General features: G+C 55.1%; 2 protein-coding genes across 2 annotated transcripts; one reads left to right on the top strand and one right to left on the bottom strand.

Annotated features, from left to right (window-relative positions):
* Positions 1 to 1,868: 1,868 nt before the first annotated feature.
* On the top strand, positions 1,869 to 12,571 carry NCLIV_045130 (hypothetical protein; the record flags this gene model as incomplete). Its single annotated transcript, XM_003884062.1, has 15 exons — positions 1,869 to 2,314; positions 2,786 to 2,948; positions 3,453 to 3,515; positions 4,352 to 5,585; positions 5,896 to 5,965; positions 6,116 to 6,179; positions 6,679 to 6,852; positions 6,978 to 7,095; positions 8,135 to 8,267; positions 8,788 to 9,371; positions 9,569 to 9,712; positions 10,242 to 10,285; positions 10,791 to 10,831; positions 11,578 to 11,666; positions 12,381 to 12,571. The coding sequence occupies 15 exons, from the start codon at positions 1,869 to 1,871 to the stop codon at positions 12,569 to 12,571; spliced, it is 3,558 nt and encodes a 1,185-aa protein (XP_003884111.1).
* Positions 12,572 to 14,269: 1,698 nt separating this feature from the next.
* NCLIV_045120 (putative elongation factor Tu GTP binding domain-containing protein) lies at positions 14,270 to 19,688 on the bottom strand (the record flags this gene model as incomplete). Its single annotated transcript, XM_003884061.1, has 2 exons — positions 14,270 to 14,854; positions 15,090 to 19,688. 2 exons carry the CDS (start codon positions 19,686 to 19,688, stop codon positions 14,270 to 14,272), a joined length of 5,184 nt encoding a protein of 1,727 aa, XP_003884110.1.
* Between the last annotated feature and the right edge of the window lie 748 nt (positions 19,689 to 20,436).

Genomic DNA, 20,436 nt, shown 5'->3' with positions numbered 1-20,436 from the left:
GAGGCGTGAACCCTGAGGGGCTGTCTGTCGAGAGAAGCGAGAGAGGAGAGAGAACGGCGAGGCAAAAAAGACGGGATGTAATAAAGCGAAGCCGAGGACGCGCCGAGAGAAAAGGAAGGAACGCAGAGGAGCGTCTGACGCTTTTCACTGGGAGAGAAGAGAGACGAGAGACCCGTTGCGGTTGGGACGGAAGAAGCCGTCCTTCCGCCTGTCGATAAAGGACGCGGAGGTATCCTCGCCATTCTGGGGTTTCTCTGCCGTCCGTTTCCTCGTCGATTCAGTTGTTTTTTCTCTCCCCTTTGGCCTATGCGTTCCCGTGTTTTCGATTCCCGTCTCGGCCTCGTCTCAAGAGTTGGGAAACCGAGGACAGGGGAACAGCAGAGACGAGAAAAGGCGCCGAATGAGAACGAAAGGACAGGGGAAGAAAACGAAGAGGGAGGGTTTCGAAAAAATCTGGGAAAAGCGACGGAGGACAGGCACGGACACCAACGGGCTGAGCAAAGGAGGGCATGCAGAGATCGAGACACAGAAGGGAAAACGCGGAAAGAGAAACCGCACGAAGAGAAAGGTGAGAAATATGAAGAGAAAAAGAGGAAGAACAAAGAGAAGCAAGAAAGTAAGAAAAAAAGAGCACGGGCTGAGGAGACAGAGAGACGGCAGAGGACCTTTCAAAGACGAGTGCCGAGAGGGTTCTTCGCGCGTCGACGGACATGTGTGTAAAGAAGACGCGAGAACATCCTGTCGATTTTCTTCCCTTTCTTGAACTGTTGTTTTAAACGGGGCTCTCTCACAGACACACCACAGACGTACATCGAAACACGCGTGCATGCAGTTCCTTTGCATGTACATACACTCTTGCCACGCGAGAGCCTCTTTAGGTGTTCCTTTCCAGTTGACAATGTTGAATTTTCCCCCATCTTTCACTTGTTCTTTCTGCTGTCTTTTCGTCTTCGCGCTGTATTCTGTGGAGCAAGAGCAGTCTTTTTTCCGCGTCTCGCCTTTTCCTTCGTTTTCCGTCTTTCTCGCTCGGGTCTGCCGTGGCCGACATCACCCTTCGCCGCGCCGTCCCGCGTTCACGGTGCCGCAAACGTCTTGTCTTCTCTTCGTTGCCTTCGATCTCTTCTTTCTTTTTCCTCTCTCCCTCGCCTCCTTCGCCTCCGCAAGAACCCTCTTCCGGAGCATGGGCACTTCCACCCTACCTCTTTACCTTTGTACCGCGAGTTGTGTCGGTGTGTATGTAGGGAAAAAGAGCTACACAGAATTTCGCATCTCTCTCTCTTTCTCTCTCTTTCTCTCTCTTTCTCTCTCTCTCTCTATATATATATATATATATAGATGTACGTGTATGTACGTGTTTTGCTGCGGTGCCGAGAGAGCCTACATATTTGTGCATGCATATACGCATAGGGAAAGCGAGACCACTGTTCCTTCTTCCCCTCCTTTTTCGCGGGCTGCGGAGCGAGAAAAGTGCCATGATGGAGGGAGAAGTCTTAGGGACGGACCGCCTGCGTGGACCGGCAGAGCGAAGTACGAGAAAGAGATTGAGAGCTTTCGAGGAAGAGAAAACAGAGAAGAAATATGCGGTCCCTTCCAATACAGACAACAGCTCTGCGCGCTGCGCTGCGTCGTCGTCCGATGCATGTGCTCCGGTAGCGTCTCTCTTTTCGTCTGCCTCCTCCGCGGATCTGCCTTCTAATCTTTCTGGTCCCTCATCTACCGTTCGTTCCGCCGCGCCTCCATCTACTCTCTCGTTCTCGCCTTCCTCGCCAGCTGCCGGATCCTCGACCGCCGAAGACGCGAATAAGAACTACGAACGGGTTTTCCTCCCCCAGAGAACGACGCAGTGTCTTCCTCTCACGCTTCAGTGGATGGTGCAACCAGGTGCTTTTGTCGTTGCCGGACAAACGCTTGCTCTCCTCTATCCTCAACACTCTACATATCTCTCTTCCTCTTCTTCTCTCTCTTCCTCTTCTTCTCTCTCTTCCTCTTCTTCTCTCTCCTCCTCTTCTTCTCTCTCTTCCTCTTCTTCTCTCTCTTCCTCTTCTCTCTCTTCTCTTTCTTCTTCTTCCGTTATTAGTAGGGTGGACGGCGAGGAGGCGGGAGGAGAAGGCCGAGTGCGAGCGATCGAGGCAGTCGAGAGTGGCGAGGCGAAAGGCGCTGTAGGGGCAGAGGCGACAGAGAGAAGAGGGGGAGTCGCCCAAGAGGCTGACGAGGAAAGGACGGCGGTGCTTCGGTGCTTTGACTTGGCTGCGCCGCAAGCTGGACGCGTTGTCAGCCTCAGGATCCCCAGCGGGTCTCAAATCGCCGACCCCGAGTCAGTGCCCGTTTCTGTGCTCCGTCCTCGTTTGCCTTTCTCTGCTTCCACACAGATCGAACCGTCGCCCCGCAGGGCGAGTCAGCCTCTTTTCCGCTCTCTCTCTCTCTCTCTATATATATATATATATATAAATGAATATATGAATACATTTGGATGAGTGCATAGAGGCATTCTTGGATCTGTACACATGTTTCTTTCTTTTATTGTGCCTAGCGGACTCGCGTCTCTTGCTTCTTTTCGTTCTCCTTCTTCTCGCGCATTTTCTTCTTTAGCGATCTCTCTAAAGTGGTGCCGCGCGGCTAGCCTCTCTTTCATGTGCAGGCTTGGAAGCCTTTCCGGACCCAGTTTTAGCCCCGTTTTTCTCGCCTTTCTTCGTCTCTGGCAGCGGAGCTCTTGCCGCACCCCCGTGACGCGTCCTCTCAGAAAAAAACGGTTCCTGTCGCTTCTTTTTCTTCGCCTGCTTCTCAGGCTCTGCCTCTGCATAATCGAAGCTGCCGCATGCACACACCCCCTCGTCGTCGGCGGGCTCTGCGCCGTCTGTGGCGTTGAAGTCCGAGCAACCCACGTCCAGGAACAAACCGTGCATGCGGGATTTGTTTCGACACACAAAGAGCTTCGATTAGATCGGGAAGTAAGCGGAAGCCACCGGCCATGCGTTCCTCAAATCTCATCCATGCGTGGAGTCACGTGTCTAATCTTGCGCCTGGTGATATACAGATCCATGTCCCCCTCTCTGTCACATCTCCATATATATATACACATATCTATATCTATACATGCACATATATATATATATATATATATATATGTATATATGTATAGATACAAATAAATGCAATATGCATCTATGCATGAATCAATTTTTCTGGTCCCAGTCGTGCGTCGAAATCGAGATTTCTTGCGACCGTTTTTTCTCGTCAGCGCATGAATGTGGCGTACGAATGTGTATGCATATAGCCGTATATGCTTATATATGTGTATATATATGTTTATGCATGTGTATATAGGCAGTTACATAAACACCGTGGATGTGGGAATGCATCTGGCTGTGTTTGAAAAGGGATAAGCGCGCTAACGACTCACTGCACGGGGTCTGCTGAGTTTGGTGGTCTCGGGTTGCTTGCGATTTCTGCAGTTCGCTAGGCGAATGGAGTACGAGAGAATGGCGAGTTTGCTGGCGAAGAGAAAACTTTGCCTGGTGAGTCCTTCGTTTCCCTCTTTGGTTGTATTCATCTGCCTGTCTCTTCCTCGCTTTTGGCGACTGCCTTCCTCGAGATGTCTCCGTTTCGCCATCTTCACACTCGCCTGGTGTTTCCTACCTCCGGAAACTTGCACTCTGCTGTGCCTCGCCCAGACTCGAGAAGGCATGAAGCGGTCTCTCTCTCTCTCTCTTTCTATCTCTCTGGCGTCATCGTCTTCTTTCTCCCTCTCTGCGCGTCTCTGTCGCGTTTGCGTTTGCCGCCCTCGACGCTCTCACTGTTGTGTTTGCTTTCGACTTGATTCGCTGATCCGCTTCGTTGTTTTTCTCTCTTCCTCTCTCCCTCGGCGCATCCCTCTGTCTTCCCGTCCGCCACTACCTCCCCGCATTCCTCACCATCTCGACGTCTATCCCTCTTTTTCCGTCTCTCGTGTTTCTCCTTGCTCGCGCGTTCTCTACATGTTTCCACCTCTCCTCCCCCTTTTCGTCTCTCCGTCCGCGTTTTGCCTTTTGTCCGTTCTCTTCGGCCTGTTTCCTGTTCATTGTCAAACCGTAGGTCGCGCTGTGATTCCGCATCTCTTCCCCTTTCGCAGTGTCACCGCCGGTTCGTCGATTCCTCTCTCTCTCGGCTTCTGATCCTGCTCACAGTCGTCTCCCTTTCTCTCCTGGCGTCTTTCGCTCTCTTCCCTCTCTTCCTCTCTCCCCTATCTGCGTCCACGTTGTCTCAAGTACCCACTATGGCTTCTGGAGTGTCGCCTCGCCTGTCTCGCCCTCGCAATCATTCCACGTCTAATGCCTGCCTTTCCTCCCGCTGCTCGTCCTTTGCTGAAACACAGATTCTCGATCTGGACAATACCCTCCTCCAGGCCTCCCCCGATCTGCCTCCTCTCGACGGTCCGCCTTTGATTATTGTCGACGACTTCAGTTCCGATTCCCTTACCTCGGGAGGCTTCTCTTCGTCGCGTTCATCTCCAGTTCTCTTTTCGCACGTGCCGTCCGCCTCCGGTGAATCGGGCACGGTGGAGCGAGAAACCCGGGGCAGTGTGAATAAGGAGAAGACCAAGACGGTCGGGGAGGCAAGGCGAGAAAGGGTGCCCGAAACAAGCTGGGAGAAAGAAAGCGTCGATCAACAAGTCGAAACAGCCCTGGACGGCGCAGGCGACAGAGACGCAGAGGGCGAGTCGAGCAAGGAAGCGCCGAGAGGACAGGCGAGGGGACCGGAGCGGACGAAACGCGACGACGCCGAGCCTGAGACTCTCACGAACGGGAACGACACGCGTTCTTCGTCAACCCCCTCCGCTTCTCCCACGGCCCTCCCGCGTCAAACTCGAGACGCCGACGGAGGATCTGAGAAGTCGGAAGAACGCGAAAACGAGGAACGCACCCGAGACGCGAACGACGCAGGCGCCTCCGAAGCAAGTGCAGACTCGCGGGAAGAGAGAGACCCGCACAGCGACGCGTCGAAAGAAGATTCAGAATGCAGAGGAGACACGCGAGGCGAGAGGCGAAAGGAACGGAGAGATGAACAACGAGCGGATAAGAGAAGAGAAAGGAGAGAAGGAAGGGGAGCGGCGTTTGCTCGTGGAGACGAGGCGGCGGGTGGTCCTCCGTGGATGTTGAGACGTGGGTTTTGGACGCCGACGGCAGAGGAATGCACACGGTGGGAAACGGTGTGTTTTCCTGAACGCGACGGACGAAAAGGGGGACAAAGCAGAGCGGCGTCGAACGCGGACGAGACCGACGACGCCCTGGCGGCCAGGCAGAAGGGAGACGCGCAGGCTGACGCGAGGCGGGAGCATCAGACGAACGACGCGCAAGGAACAGAGCGAGGCGATCGCAAGGACGAAGAGGGCGAGAATTCAGGGAAGGTGGACGGGGACACAGGGAAAAACGCGAACGGAAGGGAATATCCGCATTATCGCGAAGACAACGAGGGCGCAGCAATTCGGCAAGCACTGGAAAACAGCGTCATCGGCGTCCGAGTCGCTGTGGAGACTTCGCGCGTCGGCGCCGACAGACGCGAGAGAGATCGGCGGCGGGGCCAGCCTGCGTCGCGCGCAACCGAAGCGGGTACGTGACGGTTCCTGGCGAGGGAGTCGACGCAAACACAGATGACACCAGAGAAAAAGAAAGAGGAAGAGAGAGAGACAGGCTGAAGGGCGGGAGAGAGCGCAAGAGAAGGAAACAGACCGGGCGAGAGAGAAACAAGCAAGAGAGAACAAGCAATAGAGAATGCAGCGGAGACAAGGAGACAGAGAAGATGAAAAGGCGGCAGTAGCATCGATCTCGGTCTGTCATCTGTTCCGTGTGGTTTTGGGTTGCGATTGCAAAACGTTATCCGTGGCGTTTGCCCGGATCACGAACTTTCTGTTTTCTTCAGACCCGCCTCTCCCTATCGAGCAGCACGTCACCTTCTTCAAACTCCGCCCTGGCTGCCTGGACTTTCTCAGGTGAGGTTAGCCGGCTTTGCCCTTGCCACTTGTCCTCGTCGAATGTTTTGCTCTCTTGATCATTTCTTTCGTTTTTTCGATTTCTGCCGTCTCACTGTTTCCTTCTTTTCTTTTCGGTTCTCGCTTTCGTTTCTTGTCTGTGCCGCGCAGGCGCGTGTCGCAGACCTTCGAGCTGTACATGTACACCATGGGAACGGCTCTGCATGCAGCCACGGTGAGCGCGAGGGACAAAGAGGAAGGGAGCAAGAGAGAGACGGGAGCGGAGCGGAAACGAGAGAGAGAAGTGGAGTAAGAAGGAAAAAGAGAGGGAAGTGGGGAAAGAGAGAGACGGAAGTGGGGAAAGAAAGGGAAATTGGCGGACTGAGAAGGAGGAGGAACGCGAGAGAGCAGTGTGGTACGGGCAGCGAACGGGAGATGTCTGTGTACGCTGCGTGGTTCCCTCTTGTTTGCTTTGTTTCCGCTGTGTTCCGCTCGAGCTGGTGTTTGCGTCTCTTCTTCGCCGCTCGCCTTCCTATCGTCTGTTTGAACCCTCTCCGGACTGCGCGCAGAGGCGCGGCAGCGACAGCTGACGAACACAGGACGCGCTCCCCGTGCTCGCGTTTGTTTTCGCTCCGCCTGTGTCGCTACGGTTTCGTCTTGTTTCCTCTCGCTTTCTCGAGTTCTCTGCTTCTCTGCATTTCGAGCGGTCGGCATGCATGTGCTCTTCGCTGCAGGCGCTGCGCATTCTGGACCCGGGGCGACGTTTCTTCGGCCGGCGCGTTTTCTCCAGACAGGACGCGGTCAACGGCCTAAAGGCGATCGAGCGCATTTTCCCTCACGACCGAAAAATGGTTCTCGTCGTCGACGACCTCGATTGCATGTGGAGCTACAATCCCTGCTGCATCAAGGTCTGCACTCTCAACATGCATACGTGCATATATATATATATATATATATATATATATATATATATATGCATGCATTTGTTTGCATGCGTTTGTTTGCGTGCGTATGTGTCCATGTGTCTGTGCAGGTTCAGGGCTACCATTACTTTGCAGATGTGTCAGCTGCAGATGCGCGTCGAATTCTGCCGCACAGCTACACTCAGTGGCTGAGCATGGCCCGGCCCTTTTGCAATTTCCTTCCTTCAGGTAGGCGCCGCGCGGGCTGTCCCAGTTTTTAAACGCATGCAACTACATCCGTCAGGCGACAATTCCGCTGTATCACAGACCTCAGCGGGTCGGTGGATATGCACCTTTTCACAGTTCGCTCCATTGCGGCCCCGCTCAGGCAGCTTACCGGCTCTTGGAATTCGCTCTTCATTCAGCGAATTCAGAATATATGCATATATATATATATATGTCTACCTGAGAAGATATATACGCATACACGTATACATTGATATATGTATATATGTACTGATGTTTAGGTGTGCATATGATGCATGCCAGGGCGGAGAGGATTATGTGCGAGCGCTCTTTTAGGATTGTCACGCTTTCGGAAGGTCTTGAGCGCGGGGTGTTTGCAGTGAGTGCTCGGGTCTTGAAAAACACCTTTTGCATTCCGACTTTTCTGTCCTTTTTTTGGCGATTCGATCAGTTCAGCAGCAACACAGGCAATCCCACGAACGCACGCGAACCGGAAGCGCCGCGAAACCTGGTAGCCTCCACGCCACAAGGCCGCCGCGATCATCGTCCTCGTCTTTCTCTTCCGTCTCGTCTTCCTCTTCCTCATCTTCTTCCTCTTCCTCATCTTCTTCCTCTTCCTCGTGTTCATTCTCTTTCTCGTCCGCAGTCTCTGCTTTCTCTTCAGTCTCTTCTTCCGCTTCATTCTCTTCCTGCTCTCCTTCCTCTTCCTCCTCTTCAATTTCTTCCTCCTCCTCAATCTCTTCCTCCTCCTCTTCTGTCACACGGGCCGACAGCGTCTCGGCTGAGGCCAGGGAGGAGGAAGATCACGAACTGAGGGTTGATGGAGGTCCAGCGGGGGCGATGCTTCCTTCCGAGTCACGGAGCGCAGATGAAAAAGGACAAGACGCGCACGGCACAGAGGTGCGGTCTGTCGCGCAAAATGGGGCGGATTCCCTTCGCGTTTCACCCAACGCATCTGCCTCCGCGGCTCGCCCTGTCTCGCCTCGGTCCCCACGGTTTTCGTCGGTCGCTTCTGCCGACTCTTGTTCATCTTCTTCCTCAGCGTCATCGTCTCCTTCCACAAATGCTTCGCGTGAAGGCATGGACACCGAGGCGAAGCGCCTGAACACCCGAGATGGACCTGAGGCTCCCGCCGGCACCGCACATGAGCACAGCTCCTCAGGTTTTGATAAGGAGTGAGCGACGCACACAATATCTATGTCTATTTGTTCGCACCTCTACACACACGCGTCATATGTATCTCACAACACATACGCCTATGTCGACATATATGTTTATAGGTAAGTTTTGTTTTTTCTCCATATTAATGCCGATTTCATGCAGCTCTGTGAAGAAGAAAGGAACTGGAAGTTGCGTTCCAGCAGTGCCACGGCTTCAACCGGGCAAACGGAGACATGAATTGTTTGGAAGCAACGCGAGTTTGAGGCACAAGTACGCAATTGGATTCCCGCGCCTTTTCGTTGCTGTTTTGCATCCCCGTTTTGCCGAGCGATTTCCGCGTCTTCTTGCACCTTTTTGCGAATCTGGCGCATTCACGGGAGGCCTCGCCACTCCGCACGCAGCCTTGTCTCGGCTGTATACGCTTGTGACTTCTTTCTGGCGCCTCGATTCTTCTCTTCTTTTTGTGCGTCCCGTCCTTTCTCTACTTTCTCTATGAGACGCTATGACCGCTGTTGTCCTGTCCGCGCTTTGCAGGGGTTTTCCGATTCCTGCGTCTCGTCGACAAACGGCACGAACCGACAAGGACAAACCGCGGGCATCCTCCGCCGCCTCTGGGACGCGCCTCGCTTCTCGACCAGCGGGCTCGGCCTCGTCAAACTTTTCTTCGGCAGATTCGCCGTGTGCACCTGCCGGCGACTCGCGGAGGCGGCTGCGTGCAGTCTCCAGTTCCCCCCATTCCGCGCCTTTTTTCAAACCTTCTGTCGTCGAGGATTCCGATCGGCAGCTCCTCTACCTGTGTCACATGCTCGGCGTCGTGCATCGCATCTTCTTTCGAGCAGCGGATCGCGTCGCTCATACTGTTTCCTCTCTCTCTTCTTCCTCTCCGTCTTCTGGTGCTCGTCCGTCTGGGGCTCGGTCTCTTCCGTCGCTTTCGGCCAACACAGAGAATGACCTTGTGGAGGAACGGAGTCGCGTTGAGGCTGCAGCAGCGAGCGATACGAAGAGCGAAGCAAAGACGGAGAAGGCGTTTTGGTCTCCTGAAACCACCAAGACGTTCCTGGGACTTCTGCCCAACGTTGCATGGATCCTTGACGCCGTTCGAGGCGAGACCCTCAAAGGTAACTTCTCTTCTTTCACGCTGGTCTCGTCTTTTTTCGCCTCTGCTCGCGTCTTCTCGCGTCGTTTCGCGTTCCTTCTCTTTGTTTTCTGTTCGTTTCCGGCGCCACCAACCCCGCCCCCCCCCCCCCGCCCCGTTCGCTGGGAATTTCACCTGGCGCGCATGCAGGCCACGACGGTCTTTCCTTTCGTTTCTCAGGGGTGACGCTCAGTTCCTCGGGCGTCCAGGGACAGCAACTAGCGCGGTTCACCCGCACCGACCTCGCGCGTCTCGCCGCGATGATGGGAGCAACCGTCGTCGATTCGTTCGACTCCTCTGTCACGCATCTTCTCTGCACAAAGGGTAAATCTCAGACAACGAAACAGACAAAAGAACAGATAGTAAAGATAAATACGAAGACGACAACAAATACCACACAGAGAAACGCGAGCGAAACGAAGCAAGCAAAAGCGAAGACCACGTCCAGGCGCATCGGCCCAGGCTTCTGGAACAGCGCAGAAACACAACCTCACATTCATGGCCTGCTGACTCATGCATCAGGAGAACTAACGCCATCTACGAGCATTCTTTTTACGTGCACGCATGTGGCGGCATATCGACGCAAAAAGGCTAAAACCTGGCTTCCATATATATATATATATATATATATATATATAAATATATACTGTTTATATGCATATATATTTGTCGTATGTATATCCATATTAGATATATATAGTATCTATGTGGATATCTGTGGATACGCCATGTTTGTGTGGCGGTTGTGTGTTTTGTTTTTGTGTCTGCCGCTTGATATATGTTTCGGCGTTGCTCGTTTTTTCTCGCGACACACTTTCTTTTTCTGATTTTGTTTCCGTTTTCTGTTTCGCAGTGACTGACAAATACAACCGAGCCGGAGGCATGAAGATTCACCGGGTGAGTCGTCTTCGTCCACTGTTCTCTCCGCCTTGCCCGTCGTGTGCCGAAGCCTTCCTCGCTCCTTTCATCTGTCCGTGCTCGTTTTTTCTCTCTTCTCTCTCCGTCGCTTTCTTCTTTCCCAACCTTTACGTGCGTCTTGCGTTTCCGCGTCGCTCGCGGCTCACGCGTCCTGCGTCTGCTCTGTCGCTTCCTCTTCCTCTCTCGTTCTCTTGTTCTCCTTCTTGTCGTTATTCTCCTCTTTCCTCGTCTCTCTCGTGTCATTCTCTGTTTGGTCTCTGGTGTCAGCGCCTCTCCTTTTTCTTTTTTGTCTGCCGAGCAAGTGTCTGCTGTCTGTCCAGTCTCGACTTGTTTTCTCCCGATGCTCGTCGTCGGTGTTTTGACGCGCCGTGCGTCTTCCTGCGTCGTCGCTTCGTCGAAGGCTCTCGTCTTTCCTCGCCGTTCCCGGCGACTTCCCTGTCTCCTTTAAACCTCCCCACCCGTTTCGCTTCCTCGACTTTTGCAGCCTCACGTCATGTGGCTGGAAAAGGCTCTCTACACGTGGAGGTGAGAATCAAGATCGAACGAGCGTCAGGAGCTGAACAGAGGACTTCATTCCATTACTGACGAGTGTCCACACAAGCACGAACGTTTAACCCCGCACGAACAGAGTCACGTCTCTGCGGGCGCAGTGTCTGGCGCCAACCCATGTGCAAATGCTACGCCGGGAAATGGATAGAAACGCATATATATCTACATACACATAGGGACATGAATTCATCTACATATATACATATATATATATATATATATTTATAGACAGGTACTTTTATGTTTGAGTATCTGTCGCCATAGATGTCTCTGTATCTTTGTGCACCGGCCTGTATACAGTTTTTGGTTTCTTGCTGTCTCTGGTTCATGTCCATCAGTTGACTGAATTCATGTCGCGGTTGATGCATCGTAGGCTACCCGTGGGTCGATGTGCGGCATTCTGTGCGTCGTCCTCGCTTGTTCTTTGTCTCAAAGATTTCAGTTTTAAAATCACACAGAAGAGTTGTGTCCTCGCTGAGTTTGTCGCGAACGGCAGCGGGAGTCGCAACTCCATCAGGATAGGCGGATCGCGGCCTCCCGGGGTGTATGTACACCCGCGCCTGGAGTCGCGTTTTCCCTGACTCACCTGTCGAAACGGGTTTCGAAGAAATGCGTCCGTTTCGCAACCGTCTGCGCGACGTGCGTCCACGCGTGCAAAGTCCTTCGTTTCTTCGGATTCACGTTTCTCTCTCTTGTTCCACTTTTTCGTCTCCTTCGTGCAGCCGACCCGATGAGGCGCCGTTCGAGTTCAGGCGGTGCGAGGGCCGATATCGGAGTTTTTGGGAAGTCGAAGATTCTCAGCAGCCCGCCGGTGAGGATGGTGCCTCGCGTTTGTTTCCTTTCTCGCCCTCGCTTTTGCTTCCCTCTCTGCCGCGTCTTTTTGATATTCCTCGCGCGTTTCATCCGCCGTTTGTACGGTGTCTCCCGCCCTTCCTCACGTCTCTTGGTTTTTCCTGTACTTCGCTCTTGATCGTTTGCTTTGCGTTTTCTTCTCGCCAACGTCCAGGCCTTCCTTCGGCTGTGTTGACTTCGGCCGCTCTCCGGGGAAGCGTCCATCGAACATTAGCAGCGTCTCTCTTCCGCTTTCGTTTTTCGAATCCTTTTCGCCCTCTCCGTTTCGCGCTCTTTCATTTTTTCCGCCCCCCCCTCCTGATCTTTGCCTCCGTTTCGCGTCTCCACCTTCTGATTTCCATCTCGCTTCTTGCCTTCTATTCTGTATGTCGCATGCAGTGTTTGCGCCGCTCTCAGTGCCCTCGTCTTGTGCGTTCTCTCGCCCTGACCCCGCTCGGGCGCGCGTGCTAGGCTTCGCTTAACGTCGAGGCGTCTGTCTACTCTGTTGCTTCCTTCTCCCACCTGGCAGAGTCAACGTACAGTGCAGTGGAGAGTCATGTTGAGTCGCGCCTTTCCGCGTCCCAAGAGCCTTTGCTTCTGGAGTTGAAGCGTGCGGGGGAAGCGCGTCGAGACACCCGACGACGAGAAGAACGCGTGGGGCCCCAAACGGCGGAGACGCTCCTCCACGCCTCAGAAGACGACGTGGCGAGCACCGCACACGCCGAACGCGGCGAAAGTCGTCTGGAGGCGAGCGAAGTGAAAAAGGAAGCAGCGAGCGACGAAGAGACAGAGGAGACACCGACGGGGTGGGACGCCTTCTGGCAAGAGGCGTTTGACGAAGTCGAAGCGGGCGAGAACGAAGGGACAGTGGGGGGTGGTGAGTAGCACCGCGACGCAGAGGAACCAGGAAGACGGGGGTGGAGAGAAGCCCGCGAAGCAAACGAAGAAACCTGGAAGAAGGGAAAGAGGCGCTGTGGACAGGCAGAGCATCGGCCCGAAGATTTCCGCGCAAAACGGGACACACGCCGGAAAGAAGCGAAGAAACGGAGACAGGGAATGACGCCCAGACGAGCGGCAGTCGTTCCGGTGTTTGCGAGGGGAAGAGAAGCCGGAGGAAGGAGAAAGCACTTTTGGCAGAAGACTCGCAGTGAAGCAAGGCAGGCAGAGAAAAGTGAAAAAATGTACAGAACGGAACTCCACCTAGGGAGAGAACAAAGGGAGAAAATCCGAAAGGAGGGCGGGCATACATGGATAGGGTAGGAGGCGTTTTCGCATGTGTTTTCGAGTTCACACATGACGCTTCGTGTGGATCTGCCAGCCTGGGTTTTTTTCTGGTCTGCATGCATTTGCCCTTCGGCTGCACACAAAGACAAGACTGTTTGCGCTTTCGAGCGCTTGTGGGACGACTTAGCAGGCGTGACAATCGGCGAAAACCGGTTTGTGCGTTCCGCATTCTCGAAACTTGTCTTCAAAGCCGGATGAAGCGGCGGCTAGCGGCCTTTCCCTGGGTATACGAGCGACGGCAATTTTCGGCACCCGCCTCGCGGGAGCTACTCAGCGACCCGAGCTCTCAAAAAAATATACCGAATGTTACCGCCATCTGCACCAAATAGGCCTTGATAGACAGAGACAGAACGCGCGTGCCAGATAGAGAAAGATATATATATGTTTCTATATATATATATATATATGGAGAGAGAGAGACACCGGGTGAGAGCTAGGAAGACAGAGAGAAATATACGTGTGCATGCGCGTCTCTCTAACAGCTGAGACCAGCATCCATGTGGAGGGGTTTATCCGCCCTTTCCAGTTCGCGGGCGGAGTGGCTGCAGACCAACTGGCGTATATATATATGCCTTGCCTTTTGGTGCGTCGCCGAGTCGGTTTGTCTACATACGCGTATGCATGGATATAGACAAGTATACATACGTAACGCGTAGAGATGTGTGTGTATTGGAACCGATATCTGCTGGTGCACATAACCAATTATATGCATACTCATGTTTACATACAAATGTTTGTCTATGTATATCTGTAGAGAGCCAGAGATTAAAATGTTTTTGTGCGTCTACGTGATGTCGTGAGAGTGCGAGGCGCAGCAGGCGCGTCCCGGCCGGAGGCGCATTCGCGCCCCTGGTGCCTCACCGGGAAAGTTCTTGCAGTAACCGCGGTTTCAAAAACCGAACCACCCACACGCGTGCCCGAAAACCTGGACAGGATCTTCCCTTCGCGTTTACCTCACAGCACAACTTCCGCGCACATGCATATATATATATATATATATATATATGAATGGAGTCCTATATCGACTTCTCGCTAACCCTGAGCAAGTGTATATAGATTAACAGATGTAGACGTAAATGTGGGCGGCGTTTCATCTCGCTTGCAGCCTTCGAGTCCTGGCGGCGCTCATGACGTGCGTGCAGCCCTTTAAGGAGCAGATTCTGCTATCTGGATGACTCTCGTCTTCCTCCGCTTCGCCAGTTTCTCGTTTCCGTTCTGATTTGCAGTCTTGGCCTTGGATCGTTTCTCTCGTTCCAGGTTCTTTTGTCGGTTCTTTCGTTCTTTCTCCTTTTGGCATTCCTAGACGCTGTGCAGCAGCATTCTGCCGAAGTCGTTTGCGTGCTGTCGCAACGCCTCGCTGGCGGTGTCTGTGTCGCTGAGGGCGAGGAGACAGAGGCCTGAAGCGAGGATTTTGTCAACGCCTTCGAGGCCGAGTCTCTGCTTCAAAAGCGCGCCGTAGTGGTCCCAGACTTGCTGCAGAAGGCCGTCCTCCTCGGCTTCCAAAACGGCCTTCGTCGCCTCCAAAATCTCGACATACTCCAGCAGAAACTCCACGCGGATCGGCACGTCTCGCGCGGGCTCCGTCAAAACTCCCACCCCCGCCTCGATCTGCCTCATCAGCGACGCGTCAGAAGACGGACAAGGCGGCAGAGGCGACGAGGCCTCTGGACTGTCTAGATGAAGCAGGAAGATTGTCTTTATTTCAGAAAGGATGAAGGAGATGAGAGCCGCTACGGCTCGAGTCCGTTCCTGCGGGGCCGAGGACGAGCGCGACGGGGGTCCGGGCGAAGGAGCGAGAGACGAGCGAGGAAGAAGACGATGAAAAATGAGAAAAAACTCCTTCAGACAGGCGTCGGCCAAGAGCGCGACAGACTCAACATACACCTGCAACGAGGAGCGCATTGCAATCACGGGAAACACAGATGCAGCCATTAAGGACAGCAAAACCCTTCCCACACACAAAAACTTCATATATATATATATATATATATATAGACAGATAGATATATAGATATATAGATATAGATATACACACATACCTGCATACATATTCGCGCGTAAAGAGCCCGCTCTTACTAGGTGCACGTGTTGGCGAAGGTAAGCGGCACTCGAGACTGACCTGAAGAGGAAGGATGTGCAGCCAGCGTTTCGCAGTTTGCTTGAGACGTTGTGTTGCCTCTGTGACGATTGATTCGGCTTGGACTAGATTCACTTCACAATCCCCTAGGGTCTCCTCTGTGAGGTTTGAAAATGGTCCTCTGCCTGGCGCACCGTCGCGCACGTTTTCCAATCGATTTGCATCTGCTGTTTCCAGATAGGTCTTCCAGCTGCGACGAAAGAATGCGTCTGCGTCGCTGCCTCCCTGGTCTTCTTCGGAATCGTCTGTTTCTTCTCTCCAGGAGACGTTTTCCACAACGACGTCGCCGAGCTCGTCCTGCCGCGCGAGTTCTCGATGTTTTCCACTTTCCTCGAACCTTTCTTCTTCGGCGGCGGCGAAACGCCCTGGCGCCGGCAACCCCCCAACGAGGGACGAGAGGAGACGCGCCGCGCACTCTCTGTAACGCGTCTGCTCCGCCTTGAGCATCTCGACGTAAACGGTCTCCTGGACTTGCTTGAGGCTTCCCATTGTTTCAATTAAAAAGAGAGACATGTTGTCCTGACTCGTCGCCGAACGGTCCTCCTCGCTGTCGCCCCACGGCGTCGATTCCGACCGCGGAAACCACGAAGAAGGGCGAGGAGACGGAAGCGAAGGAGCGACTCCGCCGAGATTGGAGCGAAGCGACGAGGCATTTGGAGACAGGAAAGACAACGGAAAAGAAAGGTTGAAAGCGAACAGCTCTTTGAGAGCTGCAAGAGGCAGAGCAGACCCCAATCCACAACAGGCCTCTTCGCGGTCTCGCTCTGTCCCTCGAGCGCTGGATCGGTCCGTTGGTTTGCCGCTGTCCCGCTCGCAAAGCGCTTCCTCTGCCTCTCCGTCTCTGTCTCCACGTGACCCGGAGCACGGCGACGGCAACGAGGAAGCCGCGAGTACCCCGAAGGAGAGAGGGAGACGGAGAAGATGCTGGTAAACATACTCACAGTCCACATACAGCTCCGCGCATGCAGTTGGATCGCAACTCGCCGTCACCCGTGCCGCGCCTCCACAGCGAACTGTCAGAAACAACAAACACAGATCTCGAAGCTCGACCAGCCGCTGACGCGCAGCCTCTCTCAGTCGCATTTCCTCCCACACGAGGGTCTCGCATCGCCGCCTCGCCCGAGAGTTCTGAAGCCAAGTACCTCCACCCTTGTCTCTGCGTATGTTGGCAAGGTTTTCGCTCCTTTCGTCTTTGCCGGGAAACGGCAAGGGCGCGGCTCGGTCTCCGGGGATCGTGGACGCTCCAGAGCTGGCCCGACGCTTGTCGGTGTCTCGCGGTTCTGCAGCATCGCCTGCGGCCCGCGTGCACTCTGCATGCAGTGCGCATGCAGTGCGGATGCTCTGCGTGGCCGCCGCAAGGGCTCCAAGCAGGCGGGCAACGAGGGAGTGAGTTCCCGCCGTGACTCGGAAAGGCGCGAGACGGAGGTGTCCCCCGGAGAGGTTCGCCGCGATCGCGCGACTGAAAATCTGGTCCTCGTAGACGCGCAAGCGCTCTCTGTCGGAGAGGCATCTGGACTCGCCAAACACCCCGGACGACGAAGAAGAATGCGACGACGCGGAATGCGAAGTAGGAGACAGTGGCGAAGAAAAGTGGGTGTGGAGACAAGGCAAAAGCGATGGGAGTCCCCATATTTCGGACGCATCCGAGACGGGAACCAACCAGGGGAGAGGTCTGTCTTTTTCCCCCAGTTCAAGAAGAATCTGGTGCGCGGACGCTGCGTCCGTGGCAGCGAAGAGCACCAACGCAGTCCGCGCGCGCAACAGCGAGGCACCACGCAGAGACAAAAGGAGACTCTCGAGACGACTCGCGATCGCCGCGCGAAAGTGCGTCACCGCCCAGGGCGCCGTGGAAGTCGAAGAGGCCGAGCGAGAGGCGGCGTCGCTGGAAAAAGAAAACGGGAAAGACGAAGACGAACGAGAAGACAATGGACACGCAGGTGCGTTCCCACTGCTCGTCGCCACTCTCTCGCTCGCCTTCTCCGCCCTCGTCTCTCTCAGGGAAGACGCAAAAGAGAGAGACTCCGAGGAAGAAGAGGACGACGCGGACGGGAGGTGATGGCGAAGCATACGCGAGAATAGATGCTCGAGACGGAAGAGGAGAGACGCAGCGAGGCAAGCGTCTTCGACAGACACGGTGCGAAGGTCGCCGTCTCTCTCGCCTGGTTGGCGAGAAAAAAAAGAAGAGTGTTGTGTGTCTTGCCTCGTGCGCAGCGGCGAGAGGGAAGAAGCGAGGGACGCCGCCTCGGCGCTGGGGAGAGCAGCCGAGGAGCTAAGAGGAGGCGCACGCGTTTTGTCTCTGCTCGCCTTCTGCCTCGCTATCTCACCATCGCCTTCCTCGACGCAGAGGAGCGCGCGCGACACATAGGCGTCAACGAGATCGTCAGTGGAGGGATTACAAGAAAGACGAAATGGGGAACCCGGAGGGGAAGAACAAGAAGACGAAGAGGAGGAAGAGGAAGAAGCGAGGAGCGACGAGGGCTGGCGTGTGAGTTTGCGTGTGGTGTATGGACGCTCTGCTGGTTGCCGTTTGGAGTCAAGATGGAGATGGTGCGCGGTGTGTGGCACGGCGGGCAAAACACGCGAAAGGAGCGAATCGAGGAACGAGCGAGAAAACGCCACGCGGATGAAAAGGGAAAGCAGCGAGCGGCGACGCACGAGCACGCGAGACTTCACCAGGGCCAGAAGGCTCTCCGTGGCCTCACAGAAAAATCGAAATCGGTCCAGGCCTCTCGATCCAGACACAACACCAGAAGAGACGGAAAAAGAAGAGGAAAACGATGTAAAAGTCGCGGAAGAAGAGGCGGGCGAGGACGGAGAGGCGGGCGAGGAAGAAGAGGCGGACGAGGAAGGAGAGGGAGACGAGGAAGGAGACGGAGAGACGCTGATCCACCTCCAGGTGAGAAGCGAACCGCGAGTCGTGGTTCGTTTTTCGCAAGCGTCGGCTGTCTCCGCTGCGGGTTCGCCCGTGGCGAAGGTGGCGGAAGAGACGGAAGAGAAAGACGAAGAGGAAGACGAGTAGGACGAGGCACCTTCTGTGGGAGCCGCGTCCGTTTCTAGGTCAACGGCGAGTCGCAGCGTCGGTGAAGGAGCGTGAGGATTGTCGCCCGTGTCTCTCAGATCGCCTGCGGTCACTTCCAGCAGAGGGCGCAGTAGCTCCTGTTGAATCTGTCGACTAAAGAAGGCCACCCGGCGTTCGAGAAGCCCCAAACTCTCGAAGGCGCTCCAGAGTTCGTCCAGCGTCTCTGTCTCGTCTTCCGCTCGGCCTGTCTCTTCACCTGTCTCCTCCCCACTCTCGAGATTGTCTCCTCCGTAGGGTTCCCTCTCTGTCTCTGTCTTCTCACCGTCTCGCGATGATAGCGGCGCACGCTCGCTGGCCCCGCGAAACTCGGCCGCTGCCTCCCACGCCTGCTGCGCGTCCTCGTGAGGCGCTCGAACCGCGAGACTTCTTGCGTGGGAGCACGCAGCCTGGGCACCTGATTTGCGTCGGGCGCTCTCTTGGAAAAGTTGAAGTCTCTGCCTCTCGATGCGGACGTAGTGCGCGAAACGTGCGTCCAGGGCTGCGACTAGAGCCTCGCGGAGTTGCGCGAAAAGGCGCAGTTGTCCCTCCTGCAACTGCGCATGCGCGTCGTCCGAGCTGAGCGGGTTTGGCTCTTCCGCCTCTGCGCCGAGCGCCGCTGTATCCTCTTCTGCCCGAGTTCGACGCAGGCTCCGCGGAAAGTGCGCGTCCAGAGGAGGCGCCTCCCCCATCTGTTTTTCGTTCCAGAGCTTGCCAAACTCTCGGAGTCTCTGCGCGGCTTCACGAAACAACTTGCCGCTTCTCCGCCGAGACCGGACCTGGACACGCCGTCCGGTGTCTAGACAGTCGGGCGTTTTGGGGGCATCGGGGCATTGGTATGGCATGGTTTCCCGGTTGGCCTGGCGCGTGGCTTCGCAGAGAAGAGCTCGGCACTCGTCGAGCAGCCTCTGCCGACGGAGGAGGCTCTTCACGCTTTCCCTGGCCTCGCACAGGGCTTCGACTCTTTCCTGCAAATCCGCCTCCGCCTGCAGCCGGAAATTCACTCGCTCCCTGAAACTCTTTGGTCTCGTCTTCGCCTTCGCTTCTCGGCCTGCCTCGTGAGATGAAGCAGACGCCTCTGCACTGCTTTCGCCCGTCTTGGCTTTGTTGCGGTCCCCATCGCGTTGTTCTTTCTCGTCTTTCTCATCTCCCCCGTGCCCGTCCTCGCGCGATTCTTCATTTCGGGAAGCAGTGTCGCCGAGGATTTGCTGGGACAAAGTCGCGTGGAGACGTCGCAGGCGACACAGTTCCCCTTTTTCGTGCAGGAAAACCGCGTGCAATTCCGCCAGGCGCTTCCCACCCTGCCGAAGCGTCCGGCCTGCGCGCTCCTGCGCTGCAACCTTGGAGGCGCGGACGCTTTCAAGGAGTCTGTGGAGCTGAGAGAGAGACACTGCGTCAGAGGCAGGAGAGGAAGAAGAGAGGGACGAGGAACAAGAGGAAGAAGGGCGGGAGGCCGCGAAGGGAGAAGGCGAGAAAGGCTTGCCATCTCGAGGAGGAAAAGGATGGTGAGAGGTCTCAAGCTCCATCGTGGCAGGATGCGAAGAACGCGGCCTGACCGGGGAAAGGGTGCGGGCGACCGAGAAGACGGCCGTCAAGATGCGAGAGACTGCTTGGCCGACGAGGGTAACAAAGAGAGACAAAGCCGGGAATCTTCACGGAAGATGAAGGGAAGAAGCGCAATGCTGGGGCCGTACGAGAAAGAGGTGAGAAGGACAATGGTCTGTAAACCTATCAGAGTGGAAAGAGGAAAGAGGAGGCGCCAGCTCGAGGTCGACAGGCGAGCTACGAGGAGAACGTTTTGATCCCTTTTCTCTCCACGACTCACAGACGCAGGCGCAAGAAGACAGGGGAAGAGATGCGCGCTCGTCCCCGCATCTCTGCGTCACCCCTGAGCCTTTACAGATGTCTTCTCTGCCTTCCTGCAAGCGAAAGAAAGAGCAGAAAAGCGTGGAAATCTTCCGCGCGGAAATACAGGCCGCAGAGAAAAAAGGGCGCATGCGGGCGCGACTGAGTGGTTCGAGCATCTCCACCTATGCAGCGTGCGGAAACGAACTTTCGACTTTTTCGTACCTCACATATACAGAGACAGAGCAGTTGCTGGAAAAAGTAAGACACAGAGAAGATGGAGTGCGAGACAGAGAAAGGTAGAAGACAGCCATCTGCTTTGCCGGAGAGATAAGAGGCGGGAGATCCCTATGGGACAGAAAAGAGTGACGAGAGAAAACGACAGCCACCACTTGAACAGAAAGGAGATCGTATCTCGGGGGCGACGAG

Source organism: Neospora caninum, chromosome X, assembly GCF_000208865.1.
Source record: "Neospora caninum Liverpool complete genome, chromosome X".
Classification (NCBI taxonomy): Eukaryota; Apicomplexa; class Conoidasida; order Eucoccidiorida; family Sarcocystidae; genus Neospora; species Neospora caninum.
The sequence above is the reverse complement of the archived record's forward strand: the minus strand, read 5'-3'. Positions and strand labels throughout refer to the sequence as shown.